This window comes from Rhododendron vialii, chromosome 11a (assembly GCF_030253575.1).
Source record: "Rhododendron vialii isolate Sample 1 chromosome 11a, ASM3025357v1".
NCBI classification, from domain to species: Eukaryota; Viridiplantae; Streptophyta; class Magnoliopsida; order Ericales; family Ericaceae; genus Rhododendron; species Rhododendron vialii.
In genome coordinates, this window is record NC_080567.1 from 4,750,811 (window position 1) to 4,774,937 (window position 24,127).

Genomic DNA, 24,127 nt, shown 5'->3' on the forward strand with positions numbered 1-24,127 from the left:
TTTCCATGGGCCGCCGCTCCGCCAGAAGCCAGGCTGTGGTCCACGAGGGAACCGAGCCCGTGGGCGGTACCACCGTGATGTGCGTCGTCGATCTCCACCATGTTTGATTCTGGATGTTTTAACGGAGCAGATGGGGGGAGGTGAAAGTTGAAAGGATGGCTAGATCCCCAGCAGAGTCGCCAATTGTAGGGGTTCGATTTAGGAGGAGGGACCTTCGCCTGAACTAGTACTTCACTTCCGCTGCTCCGTTCCTCCGCCGCTGAACCTGCAACAAGTCACTAAGGCTGGAATAGCCTAGTGACCCTCCGACGATCAAGTTAGATGTAAGGAGAGTTGCTTTTAGGTCTAGGGTTAGGGAAAGATGGCATACCTCTCAAAGATGAATATCCCTTTGTATTTATAGACCTAGGTTAACTTGGGCTCCAAGCCAGTGCGTGGAGGTCACGCTTAGGTAACCGCCCTTGGTGACATCATAGATGACGCCACGGGATAAGACGGTTACGAAGCACATGGGCAGGCCTGGCCCAGATGATCCTTTTCGCCACGCGTCGCTCATGGTCCCCTCCCGCTATACTGCATTCTGCCAAGAGACCCAATCGGAATGCACACCTCGGTAATTAACCGAAGTGTCAACAGGAGACTTGACGCCGAGCGAATAAACAGAAAGGTATACACAGGCCCGTGTTAATATGAGGCCTCGGTTGATGGTGGTCCGGTTAAGTTACCGAGACCATGACCGAAGCCTCCACAGGAACCAAATTGGTAACCCTTTTGCAAGGATGGCCAGGGGGGGTATTTATAGAGGATGGGAGAGAGATACCAGCCAAAGGAAGGCTGGTGTCTTAGCCCTTAAGCCTTCCCTCTCATTGGATGAGAGGGGAAAAGGTGTTTATGTAGGGATGTGGACACCTCCTATCCAGATACTACTTTTCAAGGAAAATGGAAGCTTCTAATGTGTTGTACTCCACTGATCATGACTTCTGCATGCTGAATAAAGCAAGTTTAACTAGACGTTGACCAGCGCGAGTCAAGGTTGACTAGCGTGCACCAGTTGTGGACTAGTGCGTGCAAGTCCAAGCCACCCTGAGATGGTCCATAGTCAAACCTGACCATTTGATCAATACCTTGCACTTTGACCCACGTTTGATGGGTCTCAACCAACGCGTGCTAGTAGGGTTTTGGTAGGTTTATGAGGTTTTCAAACACTCAACATACCCAAGGTGTTCTCAATCTGTTTCATCATTGGGGAAACAAAAACCAAAAATAAAGAAAAGCAATCTGAAAAACCCAGATTGGGGTGTCTACATTAATCAAGAAACCAGGACAACTGGATGTGCGAACAGATAGTGCCTTTGTTTCTTTGTGTCCCACCCTAGCCCCCAGCAAGTTTTCTCCAAAGGTGTGTAATTTGTTTCATAGTCCGTCATCTTTTTGCTAAGGTAGTATATGGCGCACTCTACTTTGGCATCGTTTTCTTGTGCTAGCATGCATCCCATGGAAGTGTCAGTTACTGAGAGATACAGAATCAATGATTTTCCAAGGATGGGCAGTGATAGTACTGGTGGATTCTCAAGATATTCCTTGATTGCCTCAAACGCTTTTGAATAGTCTTGATCCCATTAAAAGCTCATTCCTTTCTTTAAGAGCTTGAAAAGTGGCTCACAAGTGGTGGTGAGCTTGGAGATGAACCTGTTGATGAACTGTATCTTTCCCAGAAAACTTCTAACTTCATTTTCCGTCTTTGGCGTTGGTGTCTCCATAATAACTTGTATTTTGGAAGGGTCCACTTCGATTCCTCTGAGTGACGAGAAATCCTAGCATTTTTCCAGCGGTCACTCCAAAAGTACATTTTTGAGTATTTAAACGTAACTTGTATTTTCGAATCCTCTCAAAGAACTTCTGAAGTGCTTCATGATGTCCTCCTGTTTCTATCAACTTTACTATCATGTCATCCACATATACTTCCACCTCATTGTGCATCATATCGTGCAGGAGCATCATAACCATGCGTTGATAAGTGGCTCCTGCATTTTTCAATCCAAATGGCATCACTCAGTAGAAATAGGCCATGGTGTGGTGAAAATGGTCTTCTCTCTATCCTCATGTGATAGCAAGATTTGGTTATACCTAGAAAACCCATCCATAAAAGACAGCAACGCGTATCCAGCAGTGTTGTCTACCAATTCGTCTATGTGTGGCAATGAGAAGTCGTCCTTTGGGCTTGCCTTGTTGAGATCTCGGAAATCCACCCAAACTCTAATCCTCCCATTCTTCTTTGGTACTGGGACAATATTTGCTACCCATTGCGGGTACTCAGTGACTATAAGAAAACTGGCGTCAATTTGCTTAGTGACCTCTTCTTTTATTTTTAAGTCCCAATCAGGGCGCATGCGTCTTAGCTTTTGTTTAACAGGCTTTGCATTGAGATAAAGAGGGATTTTATCCTAAATAATTTTGGGGTCTATTCTAGGCATATCCTCATAAGACCAAGCAAAAACATATTTGTACTCTTTCAGCAAAAGGGTCAATTTTTCACTTTCTTGAGAAGATAATGTTGCACCAATTTTAACTATTTCAGGATCATTTTCAGAGCCTATGTTTACTGTGATTATTTCCTCAGAAAAGGTTTAATGTGCTTCTCTTCTTCTCTCTCGATGAACTATTAGATTCCACATAATTAATTATAGGCAAAGTGTAATACTCTAAATCCTCTTCCTCATTGCTAAAAATTTCAAAAGACACTGCAGAATCAAACTCAAAATAGGTGTTATGACTCAGCGACCTGATCGGGCCCCCTCACTACTAGACTCAATGGTTTGAAAATACGAGGTACTGGAATCAAACTGGGTTGACTCAGAATCAGAATCATAAAGGAAACTTGAACCAGAGTCAGCATTTTTATCTTGCATTTCAAAGTGTATTCCACAGTCCAATTTGGGTAAGCCCCTTCCGCAGCATCCATAATTAGTTCAAAGCAATCTTTTTCATCATCAAGGTTGATCATCGCCACCTCATCATCCCAATCCACACTTTCATCGTTATCACTGTTTGAGCTTCGAAGATCCATTTGATTCACCCTCGTCATTTCTGCCACCAGTCTTTCTACGTTAGCTTCGTCACTATTGTCAAGTTTCTGGGTACTGACGAATCCCCGCCAATTACCAAGTCTATCCCTGATGAAATGGATCTCCTTTATTCCCTTATTTCGGTGTTGGCAACCCCTTCATCAAAGAGTAGACTCAGTGGTATGACGTCTAGTGGGTCTTCTTCAGTAATTTCTTTGTCTTCTACTTTTTCTTCTTCATCACACAATTCCTCACCCTCACTTATCGACCAATAGTCATCGGTGGGCGTTGAGGGATCAGAGAAATAGATTGGTACCTGGCGCAATGCCTCCTCCTCAATTATTTCTTCTAATTCTTCTCGATTGACCAGCTTTGTGAACATGATTTGATTCTCCCTATAGGCGATCATCTCGGGCCTTGGTTGACTTGTAGGGGTGATATAAACAGATGGGTCAAAGACCATCCCTATACGAGCGGTGGTATCGAATGGCCCACAAGACGCACAATTGGTGACAGTTTGAAAGTGTGGATTTGACATGAACAATAGTGTTTCCATGTTACCTGAAAGAATTAACTATATTAGGATGCCATCTTTTTCATCTTTTCCTAATGCTTCGAGCTTGCCTACACTTAAAAGCTTTTACAAGAGATATATACATGGGTGTGAGGAAGAACTTTGAAAATATGCAAGTAGATTTCTAACCTGTGGGATCTTTTCCTATTTGGATAGATTCTATAGCTTTCTAACACATGTAAGGTTTGGGTGGTCTCAAAGGTGCTCTGTTGTCAAAGAATGCCAATCCTCTTTCTAGCCCATCACAGGCAGCAGTTGGGCAGCCTTCTTTTTTATATACTACAGAGGTACTAGTAACTATGGAGTTTGCTGGAACCCCTAACATAGCCCGTGACATGCCGGGATATTAGGTGAACTCAATGAGGTTGCCCACTTGATGCACTTGAAAAAGAATTAAATAAAGCTAGTACTAATTCTATATTGAACTTTTTGGTTATGGTCCTTAAGTTCCCAGCAGAGTTGCCAAAACTATGGACACCTCCCCGAAATGGCATCACCGCATAGATATCCTCACAACATCTTTCCTCTAAACCAAAATCGTGGATACTCCCATGGCTAGGAACATCTCCACAAGATAATGATTACTGCCAAATAGAGTCACCATTTAGTTTATTAAAACTAAGAAAACAAGTAGAGATTCCGGGTACGGGAGCCAAAAGCACGATGAGGGGAAGATGTTAGACACCCCTCTTTGCCCCGTCATGAGATTGACCCATAATCATTCAACACAAAGCTAATATTTGCTTTATTTAATTCTACACAATTAAACTAACTATTTAAGCCTTTAAACAGTTAAATAGGTGATCCGAACAAGTAAATAAACCACATGCAATGACATACACAAAACACAGAAATCTGTCCCTGGAGATGGATTCCTCGGTCAGCAAATGGATTACGTGACCGAGGAATCCCACTGGTTTGATATACCGGCTGGCTAAACGAAGTCCCGACCGGTGTTCTTCCTCAAACCAGAACACAAACAAATAACAAAACCTACGATCTAAGTGTAAAAACATGAATTAAATCAAGAACCATGCTATACGTATAGACGGTTTCTGTAGGGAAACCGTACCGACGGCCGCGCCGGGCCGTCTCCGGCCACCAGACGACCGATCCAAGCCGTCCAAAAATTCTAAAAAAATAATAATTATACGAGGCAGCCCACGTGGGAATCACTGGCATCCAATGTGTGTAGGGTGCTTGATCTAAATATCCGGCCATCGGTATGGTTTCCCTACGAAAACCATCGGTACGTATAGGATTTTCATTAAATCAAACCATAGACCCCTGGACCTAACCACCTTGATCCCTCAGTAGCTTGGTTGCTTCGGATTGAGGGTGATTGATTGATTTTTCTCTCGAAAACCTAAGAACTAGGATGGGTACTTTGGGGTTTGATCACTCGAATTGCGGCTGCTCACGGGGTGTTAGGGCTTTTGTAGAGGGAGTATGAGAGATGATTTTTGTAGAGTTCCGTGGTAGGAGAGGTTGTCTTGAACCTTAATTTCGGAACCCTAAGACTCTCTTTAAGGCAAATGGGTGACTCACTCAGGCCAATCACAACGCACGGCCAATCATAACGCACGAATCAAATAGAAAGTGTAGGTCAACAAGACCACTTACACGGAAGTATTTTCGTAGCCCCGAAGCAACGTTGAACATTCCAAAATTTTGGGCAAAACGATCTACCGGCAACCAAAAGGATCTGGCGGCCAAGAAAATAATCTTACGGAGATATTTCAAACACAATGATTTCACAAGTGAATGAAAGAAGTAGAGGCCGTGAGAACGATCTAGCGGCCAGCAAATCAATTCTACCTAAACATTGTATTTCTGTATTAAAAGGCATTTTGGCTCTGGATTGGGTCCTCTAAGTGGCTAAAAGTACTCACCAAGTTCCTCGGGCTTACGAGAAGTCAATCAACAATCACTTATCATGTTCATCATCGGGATGGTTCCCAATGTGAGACCAGAACTACTTGTTTAGCCAAATTGGGGTGTCTACACTAGTCCTGTTCCTTCTTCAATGCGTTTATTTGCAATGGGAATTAGTGTTTATGTAAGGGGAAAAGATGCATCCGTGTTAATGATGCACCCACCTCACTGAATAATTTTGAAGGGTCCCAGAGATCAATGCAACGATCTCATGATCCAACTTTATTCCCGTGTTTTGTTTTTTCCTCCATTCCATTGTTCCATTTTTTTACTAGGCCATTGGGCCTTAAGTGTAAAAAAATGGGCCCTATAACAACACACACACACACACACATCCAACTATATTCTTGGGTTTAAAAATGGGCCCCATAACAACACACACACATATATATACATTCATATATCCTAGGTACTAAAACCAAGTGGGGGCACTAGTTTTTGTACACCTTTTTTTCTTTTTTTTGGGGAGGGGGGGTTAAGGCGCAGGCCTCTTGGGCCTTAGCCAAAAGCCGGCCCTACTATTCTATGCCATCTTCCTTTTTAGGGCTTAGCAAACGGTGCGTTGGTTTGATAGGATGCAATTGTAACTACTATTCGACTCCACAGATCTGTTCACCACCGAGACTAACCTTGTTTCACCAGTTTGGATGAGTGTTCAATCATCTCTTGGGCCTGAGCTAGTTTCCTTTTTGAACCGGCCGGTAACTTGTCCCGCAGGGTTGAAATCCTCAAGTGCATGATCACCCTATATCTTTTTGTTAAAAATATCATGAAAAGAAGGGGATAGTGTTAAGGCCATGCAAATGTGCCATACACAAAAAAAAAAAAGAAAAAAGAAAAAAAAATTGAAATTCACAAAAGCATTGTATGGCATAGAAACAAAATGCATTAATAGATCCAACTTTTAAAAGCATTCTAAGTTGCCTTATAAATACAATAACCCTTCCTCTTTGCCCAAAATGCTTATAATAACCGACTCTTCTAATGCTTTTGCGTCTGTCATTTGACCGAAAAAAAGCGTTAAAAGCATATGCATCTGTTTGCCTCCAATGGACGCGTGAACGCTTTTGTGGTTATTTGCCCAAGAATCCATGCTCATGGATGTTTTTGCTATGTCTTGCCTCAAGCTGAGCCCCAAAATGTCCTTTGAAAACATTGGTTTGAGGCAATGCAGCCTTTCCTCATTCCAAAAAACGTTATCCGGATAAGAAACATGGTCACAGTAGTTTTTATCATACTAACTTCCGAGTTATCCATTTTTATTACTTAACATAATCAGCATGAATAGTTTGATCTTCTTGGATACCTTTTTCATTTTCTTTTACAAAGCTGGATACTACGTATTTTTTCACTTTAGTTTTGTGTTTGGTGCACAGTTCAAACCTTTTTTTCCCTCTTCCATCCCATTTATCAATGTTCCTATTGAGATGTCAATGACATATACCTCTGCTTTATTGTTTTTTTTCGTGTCTTGAGTTGCTACAAAAGCCATAAATCCGACAGTGTGTCAAAATAATCGGTTCTTGTTGGAAATGCACTTGGATGATGTGATGCTTAAATTGGGATACATTATGCTTAACCAAATAGTTCACTTTCCATATAAACCAAAGTGTAGATACGATCAATACAACCATCCGCTAATAATTGTTCCGTTTGTCTTTTGGAACTTATTTTTTTCATCGTTTTATTCGAATTAAGAAAGTTATGAACATTCGAATTAAAAAAGTTAAGCCAGCCTTTTGCTTAAATCCAGGAAGTATACACACCATAAAGCTTGTCAGAACAACCAGGAATACAGAAAACAAGAATAAGCAATGCAATACTTAACAATTACAATAGACAGAAGGCAAGAGCCAGTCAGCAAAATCAAGAAAAATGGGGATAAAGAGAAAAAAAAAATTAATGTTCATATCATACATGCTAAAGCACAAGACATTTCAATTCACAGCTAAAAATGGAATCAAGAGAAAAAATGCTGTATCCAGCTTTGAGATCTACACCAATGTCGTTAAATCTGAAGATCATCCAGTGACAATTCATCTGCCGTCATTAACTTCAATTTCTGCAAGTTCAATATCATTTGAATGTAATTGCAATACATAGCACCTGAAAATATATTTACTAGGATATTACCATGAAGCAGTATCTGTAAATTATGTGTCTTATCAAAATAACATTTGTCTAATATTAAATTCAGACGCGCGGATCCGAAGCTTGGGACTTCACTCAATTACTCCGGTTATCTATAGAAAATTATTCTCTTGGCTGAACAAATTGATGTACAGTTGCATTCACAGAGGTTCTGTTTACATTGCAGCCAAAATGCAATCTTCAGAATGATCGTCTTCCTACAACTATAAAGAACATCTCCCTATTCAACAACACCAACTCTATAGTTTTCCTTTTTGGGGTTGGTGCATTTATACAGAACTAACAAACCCTTTCCTCGTACAATTTTGTGGTAACATAAGGCTAGAAAGCCATTACTTCAAGTATGAGAACTACGGTATTCCTACTATTTTTCTCCATTTTCATCCCTCTGCTTCTGCGAATCGGTTCTATTAAATAATGACAAAGGAAAGCTGAAAGAATGAAAATAGCAACATAATAAAAACATAAAAAGAAACTAGATGGGGTGCATCAGAAATTGTTTTGCAAAATTACATAATAAGCATGTCACAAAACCCCTTAGAGGTGCCGGAACAAGTACTGCAAACATGGTATGGGCAGCAGGGCATGACATAGACACTACAAGTTGGCTGGGCTGAGCCATCGTTTTGGGCACGCAGCACGATAAAGCTAAGCATGGACATACTTTTTAATTTATGTACAAATGAGATTCAACTCATTGAATTTAAGGCTCTATTTGTTTCGACGTAAAATATTTTACGATGTCAAATGTTTTCTTGTAAAATAATTTTGGAAAAAATAACTTTCGTGCAAAATATTTTCCAATGTTTGGTTCACAAATAAATATACTATAACAAAAACATATCAGGAGAAATAGGATAAGAAAGGATGAGGAAGGAAAAGATAAAAATAACTTACGGAAAATTTGAGAGGAAAACATTTTCAGCCATGTAAGGTAAAATGTTTTACTTTGGAAAATATTTTACACAGTTTTTCCCAACCAAACAACGGAAAATGAGTAGAACAAACGGAGCCTAAGTATGTAAAAACAATACTTTTTCTACAAAATCAATTGAATAATTGGGATAGCATCGGACTATTAACTCTCTTTAATCTTTTATAATCAAATGTGTATGATTCAACTTCCGTAATTCATAAAGTGGTAAAGCAAAAGTTCAAAAGCATTGTTGGCAGAAAAAAATTTAAATTAGGAAGGAGAATATATTTAGGTAGCTAGTTTAGGAATCTGTATATTTGATTTATGTGCATTTCCCTATTTTGTTTCCTTAATTGATAGGTAGCTTGTATTACAAATTGTCCTCCAATGGGAGAAGAATAAATCAATGAGAATTTGTTCGACAAGCATAATCTTCTACGTAAATGGTATTCCAAGTAAATTGTGGTACAAGTTGATAATTCTTCATTTTAAACTCTCGAGAATGCATCAACTGGATTGGCCACTCCATCAACTTGATGTCAAGAATGCATTTTGCATGGGGACTTGTCTGAGACTGTTTACATGGCTCAAACACCCAAGCTTGAGTCCAAGGGGGAGAGTGTCTGTCAACTTCGTAAATCTATATATGGGTTCAAACAGTCTCCTCGTGCTTGGTTTGATAAGTTCAGCAATTCTATTGTTTCTCATGGCATGATTTGGAGCAAGGCTTATCACTCTGTGTTTTTTAAGAGGACTGATCGTGGGATTGTGATTCTTGTTGTTTATGTGGAAGATATTGTCATCACTGGCAGTGATAATATTAGAATTCAAAGCTTGATTCATCACCTCTGCTCTAGTTTCCTGACTAAAGATCTGGGCAAACTTGGGTAACTTCTTGGTATTGACGTTGCTCGATCCAAAGCAGGCATCAGCTTGTCTCAAAGGAAGTATACTCTTGATCTTTTGAAAGATACAGGTTATCTTGGTTCTAAGCCTGTCGCCACTCCTATGGATACTAATTTAAAGTTACTTCCCGACGATGGTGAGTTGATTGTCAACCCTGAAGCATATCGAAGACTTATAGTCTACCTCACTATTACTCGATCTGATATCTCCTATGCAGTCAGTGTGGTCAGTTAATTCATGACTTGTCCTCGTGTTCCTCATACGAAGGCAGCCATTTGAATTCTGAAGTATCTTAATAATGCTCCCAGATGTGGACTTCTTTATCGATCATTTGGTCATCTTCGCATCGAAGGATATACCGATGTTGATTGGGCAGGGTCACCTGCAAACCGTCGATCCACCAACGGCTATTGTAGTTTTATTTGTGGTAATCTCGTTACTTGGAAAAGTAAGAAACCGTCGGTGGTTGTTCGTTCTAGTGCTGAGGCTGAGTATCGAGCTATGGCGCACACCACATGTGAGCTCACTTGGCTACGCACTCTTATACGGGAATTTGTGATCCCAGTACATGATCCTACTCCTCTTTATTGTGACAATCAGGCTGCCATTCATATAGCTAACATCCCAGTATTTCATGAGCGAACCAAACACATCGAGGTTGACTGTCACTTCATTTGGTCAAAAGTGGAGTCTAAGGAGATTACTACTCCGTTCGTTCCTTCGAGGTCTCAACTCGTAGGTATTTTCACCAAAGCTCTTCCCAAAGCTACCATTGATTCTATTTGTTGCAAGCTGGGCGTACATGATATATACTCTCCAGGTTGAGGGAGAGTGTTGGCCATATACATTTAAATTAGGAAGGAGAATATATTTAGGTAGCTAGTTTAGGAATCTGTATATTTGATTTATGTGTATTTTCCTATTTCAATATTTTGTTTCCTTAGTTGATAGGTAGCTTGTATTATAAATTGTCCTCCAATGGGAGAAGAATAAATCAATGGGAATTACTTATCAAAATAAATAAATAAATCAATGGGAATTCATTCGACAAGCATAATATTCTAAATAAAGTAAATGGTATTCCAAGTAACTTGTGTTATTTCAAGTACAAGTTGATAATTCTTCGTTTTAAACTCTAGAAATATACCAACAATCATTGTTTACTTTACAAGGTCCCATTAGGCAAGTCCATGGGCACGGGCACACACACAAGCATGGCAATGCCCAAAAATTGCCACAACACGGCATGACACGGGCCGGGATTGTGGGGTGCCCATAGCCCCGGCTAGGCCTTAGTATTCTAACAAGGCACAACACGATTAATAAATGGGTCAGGCTAGCACGGTACGACCCATTTGACACATTTTAACCCTTGAAACACGCGTCAAGTTGACCTCATGTTCAGCAAGTTTAGAAAAAAAGACATCTGTATTAATAGTACCCATCAATTGACTTGAAAATTAAAAGACGGAGCCTTTGTTAATCTATTTGTGATCCTCTCATGATGAAGTACCAAACAATTCAAATAGCGCTCAAGGCCATCTAAATAAACAAAGAAGCAATATACCGTAATAAACTGTGGAGGATCGTCAAGACTAGATGAGCCTAACACAATTTCCCTCTTGAGCTTTGCTGTAAGCTTGTGACAAATCCGTAGCTGAAAAGAAGTAAACTTTATGAGAACAATGTCAAAAACGGATGCCAGAAGTAGCAGCAGTCTTGATCTTTAGGGACAAAATTTTATGTACCTCAGATCGAGTAGCTCCGCCAACAATAAATACAAAAATACGTTGGCCCAGCTTCTTGAAATCGCTAGATGCATGCCTCAGAATTGAATCACTACAAACAGGCAAGTAAAAAAATGAGATTCCGCAATGAAATTGGAATAGAAAAAGTGATACCAAAAGGAGAAACCAATGACAGCTCTTTTATGGGAGCCCTCCTATGTCACAGAATTGGACACTAGGCTCACAAGGGGCGAGCACTGTGGGACCCACCTCCTTGTGATTAGTATGTCTGCTCATAATTTTCTCTTTTTCTGCCGCAAGAGAAAAAAGAGAGATGCTGCAGAAATGGGGGAAACATTAGGAAAGACGTTGAGATGAATATGCGAGATATTGATCGTAAATAAACAAGCCAGTCATATTGTACGTTTCATCTACTCGGTGCTTACACAGGGAAAAAAAAGAAAAAGAAAAAGAGTTCGCCTGCCCAGTTCATACCAAAATACGGTCCACCTCCCCAGATCTTGACAAACAAATGATGTTTACCTTTTGCAGTGCTTACAACTTAAAAAAACAAGGGAGTTTCACATCCCCTATGAATGCAATTTCTGAATTTGAAAAACTAATGAAACCAAATGAACAGTCACAAGCATACCTCGAGTATCCATCGTCAGAGGCCCGAGGCCGGGCCCATGTTGCCCGTCTTTGTCTCATTGAGTGGGGAGCAGAAGTAGGATTAGTTGGATTTGATGCAGCCCCAGAAGATCCATGGAAAGTTGGACTAGGGTCATTCATACATGGGTAGTCATTCTTCGGTAGCTCACCTTTGCTAAGTTTTTCAACAAGTTCCTGAAAGATGACAGGAACTTTAGTCCAACTACCAGTTCCTCTTGTAGAAACGTTGAGATGATAAAACCCCTAGGAAACTGTGATGTTACATTGCATCCAACCAGAACCCACACTAGTTCAACTTATTATCATTGCATTTACTTTGTCTTTGTACAAGTACAGCTAGCAGATACAACCACTGGTATTTCTTGTGTTCATCCTGAACCCCTGGTATCAGCAAGACACCACCTGAACATCAAATGAGCATTCGATATGCATCCAGACTATCTGAGAAATATTGGATGTGTTCCAGAAAAAAAACCATGGCACGACCATGCTTATTTCTTGAGTAACATAAAGATATCCTAGACTATCCTAGAAATAGAAGACATCAGCCATGGATGTGGCTCTTCTCTAGAAGCTTCCATGCAATATAAAAATGGAAAAAATTTAACCTGGAATTTTACCTCTATCATTGGGTAAAATCGCGAAAGCTGCCACATCACTTCTTCACCAGTACGATCTTTTCTAGCAGCATGCTTCTTCTTAAGTCAAAAAGGAAAAGAAGGGGAGGATAAGTATGATAATATAAGTAGCATGTATTAGGCAAGGAAAGAATTGTAGAAAAACATCACATTTACCTTATGAACATCAAATTTCAGAGAAAAAGCTCCAATTGAGTTTTTCTTGGTATCTGATGATCCCTCAAGCAATCTCATATTATTCACAGCATTCATATCCTCAGGGGGTAATCTTGCTAACTGAAAGAAAAAGTGTAACATATAGATGAGATTGGCTTGTTATTCTGCTTTATGCACATTCCCACTGAAAAGACTCACAAACAAAGTAGCACAATCGAAAATAATTGCTTTCATGTTCTGTCCAAAAAACAGAATTTTGCAATGAGTAGCCTTTTGGAAACTGATAGTGAGCAGGGCAGTGAGAAGCCAAAATATATACAATAGCTATCCTGTTAATAGAAGTGGTACACAGTTTTCAAAAGCTGCAGAAAAAGTAAAGTTGCACAAAAGGGTACTTGACTATTCACTTCATGTAAAATTCGCAGCAGAGATTCATACCTTCAAATTGGAAAGTTTTGGCACTTACGTGGGCAAATATTTACTTTCGACAATTACATTGCCATATAGAGCGACAACTACTTTAGTTTTTTTCTTTTTGGACCATCAGAGAGACCCCAATACAATAAAATTTCACATGCAGGAACAAATGTGTTTTAGCAAAATATAGACATACTGTAATGATATAATGTCTTGAGAAGTTTGATCAGAACAGCATTATTTTCATACGTATGCTGCAGCAATCCCATATGCTAAAAAGACCTATTCTTGGCATCCCTTAATCCTTAATGTGCGGAACCCTATCTCATTCTACAATGGAACACAAATATTGTCAACATGCATTTATTGTGCTTTGCGAAGGTGTATCAAACTCTCAAAACCACAGTTTTAACGGTTCTGATGCTAAGAAGAGAAAACACATATAATTCAGCAAGAGCTGATTAAAAGGGGTGGTAAATCTGTGGAAAAATACATGGTACATGGGCTTTCCCCCAAAAAAAGGGGAGAGAGACAGAAAGAAGAGAAATATTGTTATCTACTCCAAATTGTGTGCTATGGCTGAATTGTGTTTATGCATTCGACCCAAAGTCATTTTAGTAAGACACTTAGATTAATGGCAATCAAGAAGGGAAATTACAAGTAGATTACGTCAAAGGAACAGGAAAACAACAAAGGAGCCTACCTCCATTAATTTTGTGATTTTGTCGCTCTCGAACTTTTCAGGATAACATGCTGCATAAATCATCAACAAGCGCAACTTATTTTCACGTGTTACATCCTGCATTCATAGAGGTAACCCATTTAAACACCCATATACAAGGTTTCAAGGAATATGTTATTAGTAACTACAAGTTCTAACCAGTTTCGTTCTCAAAAAGTTGATTACATCCTTAGTTCCTGCATCTCCGAAAACGAGGTCCTGCTCTAGCTGCCCAAGTTCTTTGAGTCCCATATCCTTGATAATTCTATTGATTTTTCCAGCAATCTACACCCATAAGTGATATTAGCCTGAAGCCATGATGCCCAGAATTTCTTCCAACAAAAGAATATATTTTCATTATAATATACATTCATGAGTCATGCATTTAATTAAGCAGATCATAATTTCCCAAAAAAAGAAAGAAAGCATTCTACCTTTCTTCTGAGTAAACAGAAATTGAGGCATCAGAGCAGAAGGACAATTTCAGTGCTGATGATTAAGAACAATTGGGTATTATTGTTTACAGAACGTAAAGGCCAAAATTGAGAACAAATCTGTAAATAATCAAGAGCAGAGTTTGGAATGGAAAAAGTGAAAACAAGCTCTTGCGAGGCATAGAAGAATGTTAGAGCTTATCCCACATTGGTTAAATATAACCTCCAAAACTAGTATATGAGCCTGGTCTGCCTCTCCACTCATTGCCAATTGGTTTTGAATTGAATGCTTTAACATGGTATCAGAGCTAGGTTTTTGGAGGCTTTTGGACAAGACCCTATGTTGTTGATGGTTGGTTCCCCTTTGTTTGTCGTTCATAATTGATTGTTGTCATATCTGTTGAATCGTTTGATTACCTCACCACGTGCGAGTTAGGGGTCGCACGTGGGGGGCAATGTTAGAGCTTATCCCACAGTGGTTAAATATAACCTCTAAAACTAGTATATGAGCCTGGGCGGCCTCTCCACTCATTGCCAATTGGTTTTGAGTTGGATGCTTTAACAAAGAACATGAATTAAGGCCAAAAATCATATAGATTAAAGAGAGTCATTCATCCTCAACATTACAGAACGGCTCCACCTTATCCGCAATCCTTTGAGACCATTCGACAGCTTTCTTGTCAGGATGGTCCTGAGCTCGCTTCCAATCAGCAGTCCCGGCTTAAAGGATCCAACTGCAAAACCTTCCACAGGGCTATCAATCTCGTTGGAATAGTTCCAAACTTCTAATCCCTTTTGAGTGCAGGCTCTCAGAATCTCAGAACTTACCTTGTTTCATAGTGACCATGCCATTGATGGTCTTCAGCACTTTCTTGATTGAGAAGAAGCGTGCCACAAGACTCTTTCTCTGCTTCAAAAGCTCCAAACAGTGCCTTGCTCCAGCTTAGAAAACACCGCAAAGCTAGATTTCCAAGCTCAAAGGAAAATCCTCATCATGGTACTTGCAACTATATCTTGACAATAGTTACTTGGCAAAAAAAATTAAATTATTTCTTGACAATAGTTTAGCCAGTTTTTACACCAACAATTGAAACAACCTACTGATTTAAAGAATGAAGAGTTAGAAAAAGACCTATATAACCTAATTGTTATAATCTTGTCGAACTTTACAACCTTTATGAAATATCTTTTATCTCATAACTCTCTTTCTTTCAATCTTTTCTCTGTTGCCACGGAAATGATGGGTTTTCAAATGGAACAAGACAAATTCGAGAAGGGCTTTAGCTAATTCCGAGAATTCTCCTCTTTCCTGTCAAAATCCATTAGCAAAAACAACAGTCTCTTGTGAGCCCACCTCTCTCTTACCCTTTTTCTCCCTCTAATTTCCAACTCCTTGAACGATTGGCGAAGTAAAAGATATATTTTTTCCCGATGAATTTATATTGTGAGAAAAAATGGTACAGATCCGCATGCCAGAAGATAGCCAGAACGGCCTGGCATGCCCAGAACAGACCGGAATAACACAGTATTTCGGGGCAAAACGGAACTGGGTATTTCATGTTCCGTTTTGCTTCCGGTTCGGTACATCTCGGATGGTACTGGTTGGTTAAGTACAGGTAATGCACTCAAATTCTTTACCCAATCTCATCTGACTTATAAAATTGAACCATTTTATTCACCTGATGGTCTATATGAAAAAATTGGAGAGAGAGAAAAAAACAGGCTTGTGGTCGAATATACAGCAAATAAAACACACCAAAAACTTCTATCATGTAAGCTATATCTTTATAAGTTCCCCATGTAACCGCTTTGTTGAAGACTACTATGAAGATAAGGGAGGGAGAGGAGAATGGCAGACCGTACAGAGAGATCCTCCTTTCTAGGATCTCCTTAACCTACTCTTGTGGCAGACGGTACCATTTCCATGGCTGATTACCTGGGATTCAAGGCTACTAATTCCAACACATTACACAAGAAGCAAAGGGCTTTCAATGCCCATACCCACTAAATCTCAACTCCCAAATCTTCTGATTTAGGATCCCACTCATCGAAAGGTCAAATTAACCCTAACAGGTCTACCCCCATCAAAAGCTAAGACTTGAGTTTTACAGCTTCAGTTAGTCCCAGCTCATTAAACCCTATTTTTCCCTCATTGTCAACTAATGTGTCCTATGAGGTCCCATTATCGGAAAGTGTGAAATTGGGGGGAAAAAGGAGAGCCAACCCAAAATTAGGTTTCTCTCTCTCACACTTTGTATATATATATATATGGACAAAGGTACAAGTACAAATATACCCCTATGTAAAAGATACATAGCAAAATAACCCCTAACAATTTAACACTCCCCCCCAAGTTGGTGCAAAGATATCTATCAAGCCCAACTTGAACACAATGGGATGAAAAATCTTACTACTAAGCCCTTTTGTAAATATATCAGCTAACTAGTCCTCAGACCTTACAAACAGCATACATATCAAACCCTTGCTCAACTTTTCCTTTATGAAATGCTTATCAATCTCGATATGCTTCGTTCTGTCATGCTGCACCGGATTATGAGCAATATTTATAACCGCTTTGTTGTCACAATAAAGTTTCATAGGACCATCATCAAAGAGTCCCAAATCCTTCGACAAGGTTTGGAGCCACAAAAGCTCACACACGCCGTGAGCCATAGCCCTATATTCAGCTTCTGCACTGGATCTAGCTACCACTGTCTGCTTCTTACTGCGCCAAGTAACCAAATTCCCAAAAAAAAAGGTGCAGTAGCAAGAAGTAGAGCGCCTATCATCCACTGAATCAGCCCAATTTGCATCAGTAAATGCTTCCAACCTCAAGTGACCATGATTGGAAAACAAAATTCCTTTACCTAGAGCTGATTTGAGATATCTCAAAATACGATAAACTGTATCCAGATGCACTGTATGTGGCTCATGCATAAATTAGCTAACAATTCCAACGGCATATGTAATATCTTGTCTAGTGTGAGATAAGTATATCAGGCAGCCCACAAGCCTCTGCTATCTTTCCTTATCTGTATGCTCCCCAACAGCTCCACTGAGATGATTAGCCTCAATAGATGAGTCTGTAGGTTTGCACCCCAACATCCTCGTTTATTCCAAGAGATCAAGAATATACTTCCTTTGGGAGAGAAAGAATATACTTTCTTCTGTATCATTGCCAGTCATAATTATGTCATCCATATAGACAATGAGGATAGCAATCTTGCCTCCCTTGATGAACATAGTATGATCTGCCTGACTCTGCCGGTAACCAAATCTCAACATAGCTATAAGAAATCTGTCAAACCAAGCTCTCGATGACTGCTTTTATCCATAGAGGGCCTTTCTCAATCTATCCCTTCAGTTGCAAAGGAAGAGAAACCTGGTGGTATATCCATGTACACTTCTTCTTCTAAATCACCATGAAGAAATGTATTTATAACATCATGTTAAGTTATGGGTGTATGTGTAATTAGCGTGTAATTGAGCCCTTGTGTAAATTAGATTAGAAGATAAGGGTCTCAGTGTAATTATTCTCTTAGTCTTGTATAACTCTAACGTAATGAGAAAATAACTCTATTCTTTTGGGTTCCCATTCCACGTCTCTCTCTTTCTTTACAACTTTACACATCAAATTATTGAAGAGGCTAGTTCAAAATAGCAGCACAAAAGAGTAAGGTTCAAATAGAATTCATCTTTGCTACTGGAGCAAAGGTTTCCTCATAATCAATTCCGTATGTCTGAGTATAGCCCTTGGCAACAAGTCTCGCCTTGTATCTCTCAACTGTCCCATCTGCCTTATGTTTTACTGTGAACACCCATTTACAACCCACTGATTTCTTTCCCTCCAGAGGAGACACTAGTTCCTAGGTGCCATTCTTTTTCAAAGCTGTCATCTCCTCTCCCATAGCTTCTTTCCACTTAAGTGTATGAATGCTTCCTTCCAACTCTCTGGGATAGATATGGAAGAGAGAGAGGAAACAAATGCACGATACGAAGGAGATAAGCAATCATATGAAACAAATTGTGAGATGGGATGTTGAGGACACTGTCTAACTCCTTTCTATGAGCACTAGGAGCATCAAGATTATCAGAAATAAGAAGGGATGGTTCATTACCAAATGAGTCAGCCGAAAAATCAGAAACTGGACTTGAAGCCGAAATAGGTGATAGTGATTGGCAAGGTGGTATCGCACAGGCCGGCTGTCTCTTTTTCCGTCAAGAAAACTTTTGCAAGTTAGGCAACCTATACGTATAAAGCCTATCATCATCAACATCTCGGCCACTCATGTCATGTTCTGCTCTTGCTTCAGATATGGGTTCTTCCCTAGAGTTCTCCTTCTCCCCTCCACCATAACAAGGTATTGGGAAGTAAGACCATGACTCCTGATTATGGGATGTCAACATCTCTTCCTCCATATTATTCTCCCCTTGAAGAGATGTAGTGGAGAAAGAGAAAAAAGAAGTTGTTTCCCAAAAAATGACATCCATAGAAACAAAATGTTTATGGGAGTGAAGGTCATAGCATTTATATCCCTTCTGGGTAGGGGAATAGGCAAGGAAAACGCATTTACGAGCCTTGGGATCTAACTTGCCACCAGGATGTTTAGGAGCATGGACAAAACACACGCAACTAAAAACTTTGGGTGGAAGGGAAGAAACCGAAGAATTACGAGGGAGAAACTTGAGGAATTTTAAATTGAAGAACACCGGATGGCATGCGATTGATAAGATAAGTTGCAGTAAGAACAACTTCGCCCCAATAAAATTTTGGGACATTCATGGTGAACAAGAGAGAACGGGCTACCTTAGCAAGGTGACGATTTTTACGTTTAGCAACCCTATTCTACTGTGGAGTGCCAACACAAGTTTGAAAAAGAATGCCATACTCACTAAGATATGCCCGAAACTGCCCATCAAGGTACTCAGTCCCATTATCACTACGAAGGATTTTAATGTTGGTGTCAAATTGAGTAGGAATTGAGTAGGAACCATCTGATGAAAAGATTTAAAGCAAGAAAAAACTTCAGTTTTGGACCGAAGTAAATACACCCAAGTGACAAGAATAACAGTCAATAAAAGTGACAAACCATCGATAACCAAAATTAGAAGAAACCGAGGAAGGACCCCAAACATCAGAATGAATAACCGTAAAAGGGAAATCACTTCTTTGATTAACAGGAGCATAAAGAGTGTTTGTGTTTAGCCGCCAGCTCACAAGCTTCACAAAAAAACTGATTCCCACTACATTGCTTAGTTAAAGTAGGAAAAAATTTTTCTAAAATCACAAAAGATTGGTGACCTAATCTATGATGCCACTGATGCAATAAAAGAAGAGCTGAACTCGTATCTGCTGCAAGAGCTTGACCCAATGACATGGGTGTAAAAGATGGACGAGGTGCAGACTCCAAAAAATATAGACCACCATGATCTTTACCACAGCCAATCATTCTCCCCGTATCCAGCTCCTGAAGGACGCAATGTGTAGGAAAAAATGTCACGGAGCAATTCAATGAGTGGGTAAGACTACTAATAGAGAGAAGGTTAGTAGAAAAATTTTGAACATGAGAACTAAAGAAAGAGAAATGGTTGGAGAATAGCGGAGGGAACGTTTCCCTGAAATAGAAGATAGGGAACCATCAGCTACTCTGACCTTATCCTTACCAGAACATGTAGAGTAGGAGTCAAAAAAGGATGAACAACCTGTCATATGATCGGTGGCACCAAAATCTATTATCCAAGGAAGAGAGGAAGAAGCAGTAGATGCACTAGCTGGGATACCTGTGTGAGCATAGTACAAGAATGTAGTGGAAGTAGAAACTGTGGAAGATGGAAAATCAAGCCTGGTCATTAGGCGCCTGAGAGTCTGTAACTCCCCCTGAGAAAAAGGACCACCACTTTGGGAAGTAACAGGCACGGGAGCTTGCAAATGAGCGCCAATAGGGTCAGGCAACATGTCAACAGTAGACTCCAAAACATGTGCATGAGAACGCACAGGACCACCACCTCGACCACTGCCTTTCCCACGGGAGGGATGGCCATTTAACTTCCAACAGAATTCCCTCATATGCTTGGTTTTATTGCAATAGTCACACCGGAGCAATTCTTTATCAACAAGACCACTCTTATCACCAAGCTGACCCTGGGTAGACTTACCATCCCATGGAGGAAGAATAGCAACTAAGGTAGAGCAATCCGGAATTGAAGGATGAACCATCGCACTCCGTCTACTCTCCTCCTGTTGAACACATTCATAGGCCTCTCCTAGAGTAGGAAAAGGAACCCGGCCTAGCACCTGCACTCGAATCGGATTATATTCTATGTCAAGACCAGCAAGGAAATCATAAATGCGCTCCTTCTCCACCATCTGGTGAAATGTAGTGGCATCAGGAGTGCAAATAGTTGGAAAAATCCGATAGTAATCAAGCTCTTGCCACACTCCACGCAACTCAGCATAATACTCAGCAAGAGATCGATTGTGTTGATCCAATCCCTTAAGTTTCTTCCTTAACTCAAGGGCTTGAGCATAATTACCCTTTCGGGTATAGGTTTGTGCCACAGTAGTCCAAACAGTATATGGGGTATCCAAGAGCAAAAACATATGACGAATAATAGGGTATCATAGAGCTGAATAACCAAGTCATAGCCAAAGCATCGTGTGACTTCCAAGTCTCAAGTTCTGGTCTAGCATTTATTGGTTGTGTAACAGGCCCTGCGATAAATTTCGACATGCCACGGGCCGTAATGGCCAAGGTAAAAGAGCGAGACCAGAGCAAATAGTTGGTACCATCCAACTTAATTTGACAAATATCAAGGGGAGAGTTATCCAGAGTCCCAAGACGACTCCCCTCAATCTTCGTATCAGCGGAAGCTTTTTGTGGATTACCCGACATATCAACACAAGAACAGAGATTCCAAACAAATAATACCCAATAAACCCAACACTAAACAGCCTTGAAAACAACAACAGCAGCAAACAGAGACCTATTCGACCCCGTATGAACTCGAAATCAACATACCCAGCCTCTGATAAACCAAAAAACAACCCCTGACAGCCCAAAAAACCCTGAAAACGCACCTGTTAGTGGTTGAACAGTAGCCGTACGAGGTCATAGGTGGTCCGGCGAACCTCTGGTGAGACTTGGCATCGTTGGAAAAAGGTTGGGTGTCGTCGGAAGTGGCTGGTGAGGACCGTGACGTCGAAACCCAGCTGGGTCTTCAGCTGGGAGAACAGATCTGGGTCACAAAATGAAAGGCCGACGAAGGTCAACTAGGGTCAGAATCACCTGGGTCTTCAGCTAGCGTCTCCCAGATGCAGCCATGGGTGATTGACGATGACCCAGATCAACGAAAAAAACGAAGAGAGCCCTAGGTATCGTGGAGCTCTGATACCATGTGAAATTGGGGGGAAAAAGGAGAGCCAACCCAAAATTAGGTTTCTCTCTCACACTTTGTATATATATATGGACAAAGGTACAAGTACAAATATACCCCTATGTAAAAGATACATAACAAAATAACCCCAAACAATTTAAGAGAAAGCCCTAACAGCTCCTTATCGTCAAAACCCCAAATCATTTCACAGTCTTCAGTTTATGGGGTTTGTAGCCCTAAGCCGACAAGCCCATCAAGAAAGCTTCAAGAGGTGTTCCAATAGGAAAGCTATCATTTGGAATCTGATGAACGCCTATTGCGATTGGTCAGTGCTCTCGAACCGGAGATGAAGCAATCGGGTGTTAACATTGATTGCTCAGCTTTGGAAGCTAAGATGAAGAAGTTGAAGGATCTCCAGGAATCAACTGAAGCCGACCAGATAGAGGCTTAAACCCTAAATGTGGGGTTCAACACAAAAGGTGATACGGGTTGTCAGAATAACTAGGCTTGGGATTCTCTTCTATTATCTCATTTGGTAAGCAAGTCCATGGTGTAATGGTTAAGCACAAGCATTGATCTGAATTCATCATTTTTACTGTTTCTTAACTCTACAAATGATCTGACTGAAATGTTGCTCTTTAGTTTGAATGATCTTGGTTGTTCGGACTGTCACGGCTACAGCAAGTCACAGGATTGGTGGACGATCATTTATTCTGTTGTTAAATTGGTGTAATATTCTTGTTTTATTCGCACACTGGGCTGTTTTCAATGAGTTGTACTCATACTTAATTATCTTTATTGCCTGTCCTTGGGGGGATGTTCCTAGGAATATATTTGCATGTTTGGTTTCCCGTTATTCCACTATGCTGAGCTATTGGGAGGCCATGTGGCTGTTGGTCATGTATGGACCCACTTACTACTGGTATTGGTATTGGGTCAAGTGCCTAGCTGTAATTCTAGTTTTATGCTAAATGTGGCCAGTTGACTCCATGGACTGCTAATATTCAATTGGTTGCCAATACACACAGGTACATTATGGAATTGGGCTGCAAAGATTATCACTTGGTGTTGTCCCATGTTTATTGGGGCCCGCACTTGCCAACCCCAATCCATTCAATAGGCCTTTCAAGCCCAAGGTTCAAGCACTGTTATCGAACGGCCTAATCAGTTGGACTCTGAATTCATTCTATCAAAGCCGTGCTGTGCAACTATGAGTGGAGAGGCTCTTTTCTATGTAAAATTCCATCTAATTCCTTTTGTTTTCTTCTCCTCTTGCTAGATGGCTAGGAAACAATAGGATAGCTTGGTACTCGACTCATATTGTAGCCATTTGGCCAATTTTATGTCATTTGTTCTTTTTGTTTCCTCCTGGGGTATGCCCCTTGTAGGCACAAAGCACAAAGCATCTCCTAAAACAGGAACCTCTAAAAATGAAAAACGTTATTGGCATTCGTCAAATAATTTGATGCCAAGTCTACCTCAATCTCCATGGGTTATTAGCATAAAAATACAGGAAAAGATTCTAATTTTCAGATGAAATGATACGAAAGGGAAATGAGAAGTAAATGGGAAAGCTGATGTTAGCCCTGAGCCAATTTTACATGGTTTATGGGCAACACTGTGTTAGTTTATTATTGCAAGAGGTCCTGTTTTAAACTATCAGCAGGAGCCTTGTACGAAAGATAACCTAGCCAATAGCTGATGTCATTAGCCTGAACTACTTTATCTACTCGAAAGCTGATGGGAGCAGCACTTTCTCAAAAAGCGGTTGATTTTCCATAACGTTATTTCTGGGAGTAGAAAGGAATAGATAAGGGGGCGACACTTGAGTGTTTAATAAAGCTTAAGTAAAATGTTGTTGTTCAATGAAGCTTAAGTAAAACGTATTTTCTGCATAAATGCTGGAGCGGATGCAGCAATAATGAAGAAATTAGCAAAGTTGCAGGCTCTGGGACATGTACAAGTAAAACTACAAAAACCAGATCATCACCTGGCGGAAAGGAAGACTGAGGATAGTGGCTGCCACCTAGATGACAATAAAAGTTCAGGAAGTCATGACTTACTTGTGGCTAGTGTCCCAGCCGAGACTAAAAGCCTGCAACCCCACTAATAGGGGTAGCAGCATGACTACAAGCAACCTAATAGCTGCTGGAAAAATTGAGAGTGAATTTGCATTGCAGAAATCAGCAATCTCACAAGTCATATCCATGCTTATTCATGTTAAGTACAGATGAAGAGCTGAACCATGAGTAATAACGCTTTATTTTCATTAAGCCTACAAGGACAAATCTAACGTGACTTATATGGGAATAGAGATATATGGATCAGAAAAATCAAATCCAACGTCGTCTTAATTTCCAATGGTACATTATATGAACATGATAGGAAGAAGTCAATAGCTATCAAACATGTCATATATTTTGAGCACTTAAAGGGAAAAA

The 24,127-nt window shown here is 40.3% G+C and overlaps 1 protein-coding gene across 7 annotated transcripts in view; it reads right to left on the reverse strand.

Annotated features, from left to right (window-relative positions):
• Positions 1-7,294: 7,294 nt before the first annotated feature.
• The window catches only part of LOC131308176 (SNARE-interacting protein KEULE-like), a 58,198-nt gene continuing 41,365 nt past the window's right edge, over positions 7,295-24,127 (reverse strand). Inside the window, exons 14-21 of one of the 7 annotated variants that reach the window (XM_058335003.1) lie at positions 14,038-14,163; positions 13,861-13,956; positions 12,741-12,860; positions 12,567-12,638; positions 11,927-12,120; positions 11,296-11,386; positions 11,115-11,204; positions 7,295-7,636 (exon numbers count right to left, since the gene is read on the reverse strand). In XM_058335003.1, the coding sequence (XP_058190986.1) occupies positions 7,583-7,636; positions 11,115-11,204; positions 11,296-11,386; positions 11,927-12,120; positions 12,567-12,638; positions 12,741-12,860; positions 13,861-13,956; positions 14,038-14,163 (843 nt within the window). In that variant the 3' untranslated portion in view covers positions 7,295-7,582. Of the gene's footprint in view, positions 7,681-11,114; positions 11,205-11,295; positions 11,387-11,926; positions 12,121-12,196; positions 12,328-12,566; positions 12,645-12,740; positions 12,861-13,860; positions 13,957-14,037; positions 14,164-24,127 lie in introns of those variants that run through there. The other 6 variants (XM_058335002.1, XM_058335001.1, XM_058335004.1 and 3 more) reach the window with 6 other exon arrangements.